Source organism: Bos grunniens, chromosome 8 (assembly GCF_055505025.1).
Source record: "Bos grunniens cultivar Pamir isolate PY7600 chromosome 8, Bosgru_T2T1.0, whole genome shotgun sequence".
Taxonomy (NCBI): domain Eukaryota; kingdom Metazoa; phylum Chordata; class Mammalia; order Artiodactyla; family Bovidae; genus Bos; species Bos grunniens.
This window is the reverse complement of record NC_141172.1, coordinates 74,329,878-74,343,122: the sequence shown is the minus strand read 5'-3', so window position 1 is coordinate 74,343,122 and position 13,245 is coordinate 74,329,878. Positions and strand designations below refer to the sequence as shown.

The following is a 13,245-nucleotide window of genomic DNA, read 5'->3' as shown; positions in this document are numbered from 1 at the left end:
GAGGCTTCCCAGGTGTTGCTGGTGTAAAGGACCTGCTTGCCAATGCAGGATGTAAGAGTTTGTTTCCCACACTTCAGGCAAAATGTGTCCTGCCCCCACCCACAAATGCCTCCTACAGCTACAGCTGAAGCCAGGTTTTCTCCTTTGGGCATATGCATTCTGAGGCAGAACATTCCAGAAGCTGGGTGCCATGGGTGTGGGTGCACCTGGATTGTGCCCCCAAACTGCCTGGGGGCCTTCTTCTGTGCTCCGCTGAGACCCCCTGGAGCCTAGAGTCACCCATCAGGCTTGCTCTGTTCACTCCGAGCTGCAGCCCTTGCATGGAACTCGTCCTCCTCACCTCCCTTAAACCAGGAACATCACTCCTACAAATGGCCCTTATTGAAGGAAATAAAATGACATGAAAAGAAATAAGATCAGCAGAAATGGTGTCTATCAGTTAATTCAATCTGCGTCGCTGCCATCTCATGGTTGAGGTCGATGGTTTATTGCTTACTCCTTGTCTGAAGGACTCAGCTTGTTCTATACTTGCTGAGTCTTAACTTTTTCAAACATTTGCTGGCAAGGGAAATTAATGTTACTGTCCTGATGGCCACTGAAGCTCGTTTTTATCTTTTCCCCTCCTATGCTTATTTTATTTTTGGGGGACTCCTATGCTTATTAATCAGTGAAAATGAGTCCTTAATATACAATAAATTAAGGGCAGGAGGAGAAAGGGGCGACAGAAGATGATGGTTGGATGGCATCACCAACTCAATGGACACTAGTTTGAAAAAACTCCGAGATAGTGAAGGACAGGGAAGCCTGGTGTGCTGCAGTCCATGGGGTTGCAAAGAGTTGGACAAGACTTGGTGACTGCACAACTTAACACATTTCTTTGAAACACCGTGAACATCTGGAAGAGTGTTTAATGATTTCTGATTGGCAGATACTACTTCCTTGACCTGCTCAGCCAGCTCATTCTCTTTTAATAAATTTTATCTAAATGGCACCATCTACACAGCACTGAAAGTGAAAAGAGAAATGTTAGTCGCTCAGTCATATCTGACTCTTTGCAATCCCATGGACTGTAGCCCACCAGACTCCTCTGTCCATGGGATTCTCTGGGGAAGAATACTGGTGTGGGTAACCATTTCCTTCTCTAGGGGACCTTCCCAACCCAGGGATCGAACCTGAGTCTCCCACATCGCAGTTGGAGTTTTTACTCTTCTGACAGCGGGCAAACGCCTATGCACCCAACATCTGAAATATGGAAATATGGATGGAAATTAGACAAAATGTATTTAGCTAACATCGGGGAGAAACTTCCCAATTGCTAAGAAAGTATTTTATCATTTGTGGCCCGCTGTGTTCCTTTGAATAGCGAGTTAGGATGTTTTCCATGCAACTCTTGTTTCTTTTCTTTTTCTTTCTTCCTTTTTTTTTTTTTTTTGGTGTGGATCATCTTTAAAGTCTTTATTGAATGTGTTGCAATATTGCTTCTGTTTTACGTTTTGGTTTTTGGCCCCGAGGCATGTGGGATCTTAGTCCTGGATCAGGGATCAAACTACCAGCCCCTGCATTGGAAGACGAAATCTCAACCATTGGACCACCAGGGAAATCTCCAATTCTTGTTCCTAAAATCTTTGAGCTTCTGATCTATATATTTTCTTCTCTGACCTACATATTTTAACCATTGTTTGGTTTTAATTTGTGTTCATGTTAACATCAGTGTGAACAGTGGGCCTTAGAATCACTGCCAGGTCTATTCTAAATAGACCCACTTTTAGAAGACATTTCTCCTGGAAACCTTGGACACTGCTAGTTGACAGTCACTGGGTGTGAGGACAGTGCCTGTGAGTGAGCGTGGCATTCCTGCCCCCAGTGGGATGTGGGTGTCATAGAGAACGTGGGGTCTGCCCACGTTCTTTTAAAAGGCTCACTAGGTGGCTCAGTGGTAAAGAACCCTCCTGCCAACGTAGGAGATGCAGGTTTGATCCCTCGATCGGGAAAGTCTCCTGGAGAAGGAAATGGCAACACACTATAGTATTCTTGCCTGGGAAATCCCATGGACAGAGGAGCTTGGCAGGCCACAGTCCATGGGGTCCCAAAAGAGTTGGACATGAGTGAGCACTAGCTCCCTCCGCAGAGGTAAAGACACTTTGTTATTTATGCCTTCGTAGTCTGAAATAAGGGAGAAGGCAATGGCACCCCACTCCAGTACTGTTGCCCAGAAAATCCCATGGATGGAGGAACCTGGTAGGCTGCAGTCCATGGGGTCGCTAAGTCAGACACGACTGAGCGACTTCACTTTCACTTTCCACTTTCATGCATTGAAGAAGGAAATGGCAACCCACTCCAGTGTTCTTGCCTGGAGAATCCCATGGACGGAGTAGCCTGGTAGGCTTCAGTCCTTGGGGTCGCACAGAGTCGGACACGACTGAAGCGACTTAGCAGCAGCAGCAGTCCGAAATAAAAATAACATTTAAAAAAAATCAAAGCAGTTTGAACATACATCAAACAAGTTGCACTTAACATGGCCTCTGAAAAGTATTTTTGGGAATGACCTAAAAACTTTTTCCCGATGAAGCAATTTTTTTTTTTTAATGACCTGCAGTCTTGTACGACTGGTGATATTTGTGGTGCAGTGCTATGGACTTGATTCATCTGGCCCTTATTTGCCAAAAGAGAATTTCTGAACATTTTGAATAGTTTATGGAGATTTCTGCGTAGAATTCTGGAAACGCAAACCGGTTGAAGAGGTTTGCCTACTTGTGTTTTTTCTGATGAAAGATGTTTTAAGATTTTTCTTTCCAGTGACTGGGCTTCCCTGGTGTCTCAGACAGTGAAGCGTCTGCCTGCAATGCTGGAGACCTGGGTTCGATCCCTGGGTTGGGAAGATCCCCTGGAGAAGGAAATGGCAATCTACTCCAGTATTCTTGCCTGGAAAATTCCATGGATGGAGGAGCCTGGTGGGCTATGGGGTGGCAAAGAGTTGGACACGACTGAGCGACTTCACTTTCACTTTCTTCTAGCAACTGCTCCCTGACAAATAAGCCTGGACACAGTGAAATAATGTTATCTGGATTTTGTAGTCATCCCCCTGGGGCACACATTTGCATTTGAAATGAGTCCTTTAATTCTCAGATCCAAAAGAGAGGAGCTGGTGGTGGACTGGTTGGGAGTTTAAAGTCCTCAGAAACCTTGTCCTGGGATAAACTGGAAAGTTCAGTCCAGTGGCTCAGTTGTGTCAGACTCTCTGCAACCCCATGGACTGCAGCACCCCAGGCTGCCCTGTCCTTCACGAACTCCCAGAGCTTGCTCACGTTCATGTCTGTTGAGTTGGTGATGCCATCCAACCATTTCATCCTCTGTTGTCCCCTTCTCCTCCTGCCTTCAATCTTTTTCAGCATCAGCGTCTTTTCTAATGAGTCAGCTCTTCGTATCAGGTGGCCAAAGTACTGGAGCTTCAGCTACAGCATCAGTCCTTCCAATGAATATTAAGGATTGCTTTCCTTTAGGATGGACTGGTTGGATCTCCTTGCTGTCCAAGGGACTCTTAAGAGTCTTCTCCAACACCACAGTTCAAAAGCATCAATTCTTGAGGGCTCAGCTTTCTTTACGGTCCAACTCTCACATCCATACATGACTACTGGAAAAACCATAGCTTTGACTATATGGACCTTTGTCAGCAAAGTATTGCCTCTGTTTTTTAATATGCTCTCCAGGTTTGTCATGGCTTTTCTTCCAAGGAGCAAGTGTCTTTTAATTTCATGGCTGCAGTCACCATCTGCAGTGATTTTGGAGCCCAAGAAAATAAAGTCTGTCACTGTTTCCATTGTTTCCCCATCTATATGCCATAGAGTGATGGGACCGGATGCCATGATCTTAGTTTTCTGAATGCTGAGTTTTAAGCCAGCCTTTCCACTCTCCTTTTTAACTTTCATCAAGAGGCTCTTTAGTTCCTGTTCACTTTCTGCCATAAGGGTGGTGTTATCTGCATACCTGAGGTTATTGATATTTATCCCGGCAATCTTGATTCCAGCTTGTGCTTCATCCAATCCAGCATGATGTACTCTGCACATAAGTTAAACAAGCAAGGTGACAATATACAGCCTTGATGTACTCCTTTCCCAATTTTGAATGAGTCCATTGTTCCATGTCTGGTTCTAATTGTTGCTTCTTGACCTGCATACAGATTTCTCAGGAGGCAGGTAAGGTAGTAAGGTATTCCCATCTCTTTAAGAATTAAAAACGGAAAACTTACAGTTAATGCTTGGAACACTTTCTCTGTGCCAGGCACTGCTCCAGGGGTCCTGCATGTATTCAGTCATTTAATACAACTGTTGGGGTCACTATGAAGAAAGCAGGAGAGACTCCATCTTAAAGCCTGTCATACATCTTAAAGAAAGGATGTGAACTGGGCCTGAATTCTGCTCAAGAATGAGGAAACCATTGCTAACAAAAAACAGGTTTCCTTCCCTCCCTATAAATGGCAAATGGAGATTGTAGTTGAAGTCTGATTGCCCTTGGACCCGTTGGAGTAACAAACTGTACTCTGCTGTCTTGAGTGTCCTCCAAGATGTGTTTTGTGACTCCACATTCCACAACACAACCACTAAGAGTTTAGTGCTATTAATGTCCTTTTTTTTAACAGAGGAAGCTGAGGCAGAGGAAACCCTTTCTTGAGGTCACACTGTGATCGGTGGCCCAGCAGAGTTTGATCTGGGTAGTCTGACTCCAGATTTAGAAAAGAGAAGAGCTTTTGCTGGAAGGAGCTCTGCTTGAAGAACCAGATACCATGTGTCTGAATCTAGGCTCTGTCCCACAGTAGCCCAGTGACCTTGGGCAAGTTATCCGACCCTCAGTTTTCCTAATCTGCTAAATGGGAAGAATAAGAGATGGTCTGTATGGGGCTCCAGGCACACAGAAGTACTTAAAAATGAGCTTCTGGGACTTCCCTGGGGGTCCAGTGGCTAAGACTTCATGCTCCCAATGCAGGGGGCCTGGGTTTAACCCATGGTCAGGAAGCTAGATCCCATATGCTGCAACAAAGAGTTCATACGCTGCAACTAAAGATCCTGTGCGCCACAACTAAGATCAGGCATAGCCAAATAAATAAAAATAAATATTTTTTTTTAAAAGAAGCATGATAGCTGCTAACATTTCTAACCTATCCCTTGCTTTCTACATATACCTAGATACACATGCCATTTTTTTTCCTAGTTAATTTATATTCATCAGAATTCAGCCTGGTGACACCACCTTGTCCACAAGACTGCCCTGCAGGAAGAGCAGCGAGGGAGGTGAGCATAAGTTACTGAGGACACCGTGCCAGGGGAGCAGGGAGACAGGGTGAAAGGCTAAGTGTGGCTGGCTGGTGGCCCCTCTATCCGACAGCACAGATTATTTTTATAACATCAGAAAGTTCTACCCGACAGCGTTGTTCTAGGCCATGCAGAGTCTTGCAGACACAAGTGCAGAGGGAACTGGATTCACAGTTACCCTGCCTTCCTCCCAAGAATGAAAACAGCAGTATCATCATTGCCTTTGCTTTATTGAATAAAGGAGCTCTCATCTCTGCTGAAAAGTGTCTCAATTGCTGATTCTGCATAATCAAAATAGTGAATTGATCCGTTAAAGAGAAATCACCCCCTGATCATCTCATTCTGTCCTCCACAGAACACTAACCACCCTTAGAGACAAATTGATGCCTTTGTACCCAGAGAATTAATCACATGTGATTTTTCCCATATCTAAAATTAGGTCAGACTTGACTCATTTCATTGAAAGAAAAGCATTCTTGGCTGCAAACCCCTTCTGAATGATGCTGCTGGTTTTGAAAGACACATGTAAAGCTTCATGTGGGTACCAGAGCAGTTCCCCAGCAGATGAAGAGGTCAGAATGCCTGCTGGCAGCTGACACATCACACCCTAAAGCTTTGAGACCACCGGCAGGTCCCGGGCGTCAGTCTCCAGCCACTCAATGAGGATCTGATTCAACTCAGTGGGCCTGGAAAGGGAACAGAAGGCAATTCCCATTTGTCTCCACCCACTCACCTGGCTCGCGGGAAGGTAGGGGTGACGAAGCGAGCAGCTCATTGGAGGTGAACAGGGAGCCCTGCTGTCCCCCACCCAGGGACCCCCATCTCCTTACTTCTCCATCTGTGTCCAGTGTCCACAATCCTTAATGTGTCCCCTTTTCAGGTGGGGAATCTGGAAGAAAATCCCACCCAGAAAAGTAAATGGCAGAAGGCAAGTTTTCTGCTCTCCACAGGCCACCCTGCTGAAAACCCCACATTATTTACAAAAGGAATGACCACTGCTCAAGTTCCTACTATGTATTAGGTGCTCTAAACACACTGCACCATTTAACCTTGACCATGATCCTCTGGGTAACTTGAAGGCTCAGAAAAGAAGCTAGGTGACTGGCCCAAAGCCACACAGAAAGTGGCTGAGCTAAGACTCAAATTCAGGCTGACCCATACTCATCACAACAGACTGCCTCCCTTCAGAACCATTAGGACTTGGTCCATTCGCTACCTGGAAAAGGCCAAGTCAAGCTTGGTTGACTCTTGCCCTGCAGCCATGATCTTGTCCCCTCCCCAGGCTGCCTCCCTCTTCCCTGGTGGTCTCCGTGCAGGGCTGTTCCGCCTCTCTTTGGCACCTGAACCCCCAAAGTAGGTCACAGCCCTTTCTTGACTGGTTCCACAGTCCACAAAGGGCGTCCTTTGCAGCAGCCCTTGAAACACAGTCTCTCTGTCGCACGAGATGATGCTAACAAAGCCACGGCCAAGTGCAGGCGAATGCTCTCAGTATCCAGCCCCAATACTTGAGCAGTCATGGTGACCCCACTCAAGACCTCCCAGTTCCCACCAACCTCCAAGCTTTTGTCAGAGAACACTTCCAAATCACAGCTTTGACTCTTGAGAGTCTCTTGGACAGCAAAGAGATCAAACCAGTCAATCCCCAGAAATCAACCCTGAATATTCATTGAAAGGACTGGTGCTTAAGCTGAAGCTCCAATACCTTGGCCACCTGATGTGAAAAACTAGATGCTGGGAAAGATTGGAAAAGACCCTGATGCTGGGAAAGATTGAAGGCAGGAGAAGGGGATGACAGAGGATGAGATGGTTGGATGGCATCACTGACTCAATGGACATAAGTTTGAACAAACTCCTGGAGGTGGTGATAGGTAAGCCTGACATGTGGCAATCCATGAGGTCACAAAGAGTCGGACGCCACTTAGCGACTGAACAACAACAACAATTCCACTTCAGTGGGCTCCATGCGCTTAGGTCCATGCAGCTCAGCAGCTCCTAGCAGGCTCAGGGAGACCCTGATGCCTATCGGGTTCCTACCATGCTCTGAGCTCTTTCATCTACCCTCACCTCTCAACACCCCATCTCGTCTCCCATTCTCTCTCTGCCAGGCAAGCCTTAAGAGTTCCTCAAGCCCAGAAGTGGTGGTCAGCATTTCTGTGAAGCCCCTGCTCCCAGCTGTGCCCCCATCCTCCCAAGCCTCTTGGGTACCGCATTAACTGCTGGCCATGAGCTCCTGCATGGTGGGCTCCGTACCTTCTTCATCTTTACCTCCCTGGTACCTAGCACTGTCCCAATGCGTCTCAGTGCACTGTAAAAGCCCATGAGATGAAAGAGTGAGTGATGAGAGACTGCAGCAGGGTGGTGGAAAGGAGGTCTTAATTGCTACTCCTCAAAGGTGACTATCTCACTGTGGAGGAAGGCCTTATTAAGCAAGTGGTTTCCCTGAACATCCCACTCTGCATCCTCTGGGACACCTGAGACCTCTGCCAGGAAGCCCCGATGACCCCGAGCAGGACTGTTCCCTTACCCAGTCCTCCATATGCTTGGACATCTCAGGAGTGAGCACAAAGTCCTTCTCCGCGGTGACCATCAGGGCCGGAATCAGGATCTGGGGAGAGATTAACAGGAAGTAGAAGCGATTTTCACGCTTGGGCTCCCCCATCACCTGGGAAAGGAAATGTTATTTTCACGCCCTGTAGCTTCCTCCACTTGTTTAGTCGCCAAGTCGTGTCTGATTATTTTGTGACCCCATGGACTGTAGCCAGCCAGGCTCCTCTGTCCATGGGATTCTCCAGGCAAAAAAACTGGAGTGGGTTGTCATGCCCTCCTCCCAGGGATCTTCCTGACCCAGGGATAGAACCTGAGTCTCCTGCATTGGCAGGCGGGTTCTTTACTACCGAGCCTCTCTTAACTCCCCCCAAAAGACCCCTCAGAGCACTACTGTGGTCTGGCTTTGTTTTCACCACATGCTTTGTGCGAAGGAGGCACCACTATTATTGAAGATCTACAATGACTGTGTAAGAGATTAGAAAATGTATTAATATATCTCGGCCTCTGCCCCTGGTGCCTGACACAGAGCTCCTGAAGCCCTTGTAAATTCCTAAGTAGTAAGCATTCTCAGAGCATCTTTTGTTCTAATGAGGTGACTCTGGGTGGGTTCCTGGGTGGGAGCTCATCACCAGAAAGACAAAGCCAGGATTAGAAGCTTGGGATTTTCAGCCACCTCCCCCTTCCCCACAATGTCTGGAAGGGGAGGGAGGGAGGAAGGGCTGGAAGTGAAGTTAATAATTGATCGTGCCTACATGAGGAAGTCTCCATGAACATCCACCCAACTCCAGAAGCATGGAGTTCAGAGACCTTCTAGGCTGGTGAAATCCACAACTCCAGGGAGACAGAGGCTCCTGTGCTCGGGACCCTCCCAGATCTTGCCCTGTGCCTCCCTTCATCTGGCTGTTCATCTGTGTCCTTTATTAAATTCTTTTATAAACTGGTTAGGGTTAGGGTTCTCCAGGGGATCTTCCCAACCCAGGGATCGAACCTGGGCCTCCTGCATTGCAGGCAGATTCTTTCCCGACTGAGCCACCAGGAAAGCCCGAATAACACTTTATAAACGTGTAAACAAAAGTGCTTCCCTGAGTTCTGTGAGCCACTGTAACAAGTTAACAGATTCGGGGGGTGGGGTTCTGAGACGCTCCAATTTATAGCCAATCAGTTGGAAGCACAGGTGACGACTTCAATGTGGGGTTGGCATCTGAAGTCGAGGGGTCAGTCTTGTCAGACTGAGCCCTTAACCTGTGAGTTCTGATACCCTCTCCAGGTAGATAGTGTCAGAATAAGTTAAATTGTAGGCCACCTAGCTCGTGTGGCAGAGAACTGCTTGGTGTGGGGAAAAACCTCCACACATTTGGTGGTAGTAAGTGTCAGAAAGAAAGTGTTTTGGGGACTTCCCAGGCAGTCCAGTGGATAAAACTCTCTGCTTCCAATACAGAGGGCTTGGGTTCGATCCCTGATTGGGGAACTAGACCCCACATGTCGCACCTAAGACCTGGTCCAGTCAAATAAATAAATAAATAATTTTGTTTGTTTTGAAAAAGAAGACAGTGTTTTGTGTGAAAGTAAAAGAGACACAGAGAAGGAAAAGACTGTGTTTTTCTCAATTGGATGGATTTGGGCATGTAGTGACCACTCAGGTTCCGTGTATGTGTGTGTAATACATGCATGTGGTCTGCTCCAGGGACTGATATTTCTGGAACCAATCAAATGGCACCAGGAAGGAGGAAGATGCCCTCGGATGGGTGGAGATCAATATTTCTTTTCTTTGAATTGAACGGATGCTTTAGAAGGGCAGCCAACATGGTGACCAGCATGATATTCGAGGCAGCAAAATGACTTCACTTTTGTCCTCTGATAAATGGGGCACTGCCAGATTGAGAGAGCCCCTCTTTATTCTTGTTCTCACGCCACCATTACAACTTCCAGACAGTGTTCATTGTCTCTGGTTAAGGAATTTGCACTATTTTTTTTTTTACCTACAATGCAGAGCTGTGTGCTTCTCACTGCTCCCCCTCCTCTGAGGAGTGAAGACCCAGGGGTGGCTTTGTGGCTGAAATGAATCCTGAGGCTGCTGTGGGGGGCTGTGGAGGGACACCCTCCACAGTGTTCCAAGGGAAAATGTGAAGGCATAGTAGAGGTGTAGAAGGAGGTGGGAGAGAAGAGCTGGAAGGAAACCTCAGAAGAAGGGGTCCCCAACCTCAGATCCCTGGGCTTCACCTCCCTAAAGACCTCATCTTCATCCCTCACGCTATGAGAGAATCTACCGATCACACTGGGGTTTTGTCCATCACAGAGTAGAGTGATGATTGGCTCAAGAGCATTAATTAAGCCACTACTATGTATCAAGCATTGTTCTAGCTCAGCATTTCATATGCATCAACCCACTGTATCCTTACACAGATCCTGAGGAAGGCACCACTCTTGCCATTTCCATCTTAAGCAGCCACAGAGAACAGAGTGGGTAAGTGCCTTGCCCAAGGTCACACAGGGATTACAAGGCAGTTTCTGCCCATCCTGTTCTTTTTTCTTTTTTTAAATTTTATTTATTTGGCTGTCAGGTCTTAGTTGCAGTACATGGGATCTTTAGTTACATGTGCTCAGTCGAGTCTGACTTTCTGCAGCCCCATGAACAGCAAACTGGTAAGCTCCTCTGTTCATGGGATTCTCCAGGCAAGCATGGCAGGTTGCCATGCTCCTCCAGGGGATCTTCCAGACCCAGGGATAGAACCCAGGTCTCCTGCATTGCAGGCAGATTCTTTACCATCTGAGAAACCAGGGAAGCCCAGATATTTAGTTGTGACATGTGAACTTGTAGCTGCAGCATGTGGGATCTAATTCCCTAGCCAGGGATCAAACCTGGGTGCCTGCATTGGGAGCATGGAGTCAGCCACTGGAACACCAGGCAAATCCCTGCCCCACCTGCTCTTTACTATGTTTCATGTTCTCCTGACTGAATACCTGATCCCGAGAGGTTGGGACCGCCCTTGTTTTATTCGTCTGGTGCCCCAAAGTCTAGTACAGTTCCTGGCACATGGAGGATGTTCATTTTCACCTGAATCAAGGAGATGGCTGGGGTTACCGAATGAGCGGGGGAAGGTGAAAATGCAATTTCCCTTAGATTTTTAATGCTCTGAGTGTGAACCTGGGACCCCATTACTCCGTTTGCTGACCTGGAGATTGGAAACCTGTCTTCTGCTTGACAAATGAGGAAACTGAGACTCAGGCTGACTTGGTCAAGGTGACACACCCAGGGGTTAAAGCCCTATCTCTCTTGTCTCTCAGAAAGCACATGATGCTCCTTCTGTGAGCTGGGGGCTTCAACCTTGTGATCTCTGGGGGTTGCCCTGGACCACCTGCACCCTGAGCCGGGACACCACTGGGAGACCTGGGTGAAGTCACCTGGCAGACCCCTGTCCCCCCACCCCACCCTCTGCCATTCCAAGAGAAGCAGCCACACAGAGGTCCCAAGAGGAAACCCTGCAGTGGAGGTGCTTCCCAGAGCAGCTGGCAGTCTGTCCACCCCTAACTCTGACCAGCTAAGTGGGGTCCATGGATGCCCCGAGGGTGACTTGGGAGAGAACAGCGTGGGACTCACCTTCCTCCCTGAGCCTTTGAAGCCCCACTCCCAGTTCTTGTCCATGTTTCGGTACCAGTTTAGAGGCCCCCTGGGAGGGGCAGATTGGGAAATAACAAAAGGAAAGCTTTTAGTAGATGTTTGTGTTACAGACCCCACCAGCAACCAGCTTGGCGTAGAGCCAGTCTTCCCAGGAAGAGCCAAGATTCTGGCAGGGGGTCGAGAACACAGCCTAGGAGTCACACCCTGGTGCCCTATATGCCTGCCAGGCTTTGTGGAGCACAGCCTGGTGCAGGCATGGCCCTGGACTGGGAGCTGGCACTCTCTGAAACCAGCATTAGGGGACACAGAGAAGCCAGCCCCACAGGACTCTCCGCTTCCTCCCAGGGCTGTCTCAGAAGAGGGTGGGGAACTTGGTTTAGTGGCCTCACCAGCCAGAGCCACTCCCCCTACCCCAGGAAACCCACAGAAAAGGGATACGAGGAGATGCTTCCTCCTAATGGGACACCAGTGAGTGTTGCTGAGGCGTCTCCACTGGACTAGCAGGGTGGCCCCAGGGCTGTGCCTGGAACATTCTCCCAGTCCTCAGGCACAGTAGGGGTTGGTGCTGTTGGGCCCTTGAGACTTCTCCAGTGTAAACGAGGCCGGAAAGACCCTAGACAAGCCACGTGTCCTTTCAGCATGCACGTTTCAGTTGTCTCCATGGACGGTAGCCAGGCTCCTCTGTCCACGGGATTCTCCCAGCAAGAAGACTGGAGTAGGTTGTCATGCCCTCCTCCAGGGTATTTTCCTGACCCAGGGATCAAACCCATGTCTCCTGAGTCTCCTGCACTGCAGGCAGATTCCTTACCACTAAGCCACCAGGGAAGCCCCAAGTGTGTGTGGGTGGTGTGCTCAATTGTGTCCGGCTCTTTGAGACCCCATGGACCATAGGCTGCCAGGCTCCTCTGTCCAGAGGATTTTCTGGGAAAGAGTCCTGGAGTGGGCTTCTAATACTTCGGGGCTTCTAAGTTTCCCTCCTGTGAGAGGAGGGGCTGGAGCAGATAGCCTTCTACGCTCCTTTCTATAGCACATCTATGCCCCAGTCTGAGGCTCCTAAATTGCTACCCACTTCAGAAATATGTATGCAGTTTTGAGTTTACGTGGGTTTTTGTGTTCTTTTGAAGTAAGAACTCAGAACTGTCTTCTGATCCTCACTGAGATCACGACTGAAAAAAAGCTAAAAACGTGTGCCCTGAAGGGACTCCTAACCATAAGGGAGAACAAACTAAACTCTCCAAACTAGAGCAGACTGAGCGTCGTCAGTAAAGAGCCTCCTGACACTGGAAGCATTCAAGCAGAGGCTAGCCAGACATTCAAGAGGGCTGATGAGCTGGAGGATCTCCGGGCTTCACCCTGCACCGTGTGAGTAGAAGAAGCTGTCTGCCCACCTTCTCTCTCCTGCGTTCAGGGTGCTGTCCTCTTTACCTGAAACCAGACTTCTTGAACTCCTGCACATAGAACTGGATGTCCTCCTCAGTGACCATCTTGCTGAGGGTGGGCTCCTCTGGGGTGTTCACAAGGAGTCCTCCTGCAAAAAGCCACTTGTTTCTTCACCATCCCCTTTCCATTGTTCTTCACCGCCAGCCCCTCCCCGGGGTCAGATGTCTGAGTTACAACACCTTGGTGTCTCTTGAGACCCTCCACCACCTCTCCTTGTCTTATTAGGGTGCTCTTTGCCTCCTTAAGAGACTATATGGCAGAAGTCAGCACAATATTGTAAAGCAATTATCCTCCAGTTAAAAATAAATAAATTTTAAAAAACAGACTGGGACT

The 13,245-nt window shown here is 48.2% G+C and overlaps 1 protein-coding gene across 2 annotated transcripts in view; it reads right to left on the bottom strand.

Moving 5' to 3' along the window:
• Positions 1–5,515: 5,515 nt before the first annotated feature.
• The window catches only part of EPHX2 (epoxide hydrolase 2), an 84,043-nt gene continuing 76,313 nt past the window's right edge, over positions 5,516–13,245 (bottom strand). For both annotated transcript variants that reach the window (XM_086416549.1, XM_086416550.1), the window contains exons 15-19: positions 12,898–13,000; positions 11,452–11,521; positions 7,831–7,911; positions 6,137–6,195; positions 5,516–5,992 (exon numbers count right to left, since the gene is read on the bottom strand). In XM_086416549.1, coding sequence (XP_086272675.1) covers positions 5,914–5,992; positions 6,137–6,195; positions 7,831–7,911; positions 11,452–11,521; positions 12,898–13,000 — 392 coding nt within the window. In that variant the 3' untranslated portion in view covers positions 5,516–5,913. The remainder of the gene's footprint in view (positions 5,993–6,136; positions 6,196–7,830; positions 7,912–11,451; positions 11,522–12,897; positions 13,001–13,245) is intronic.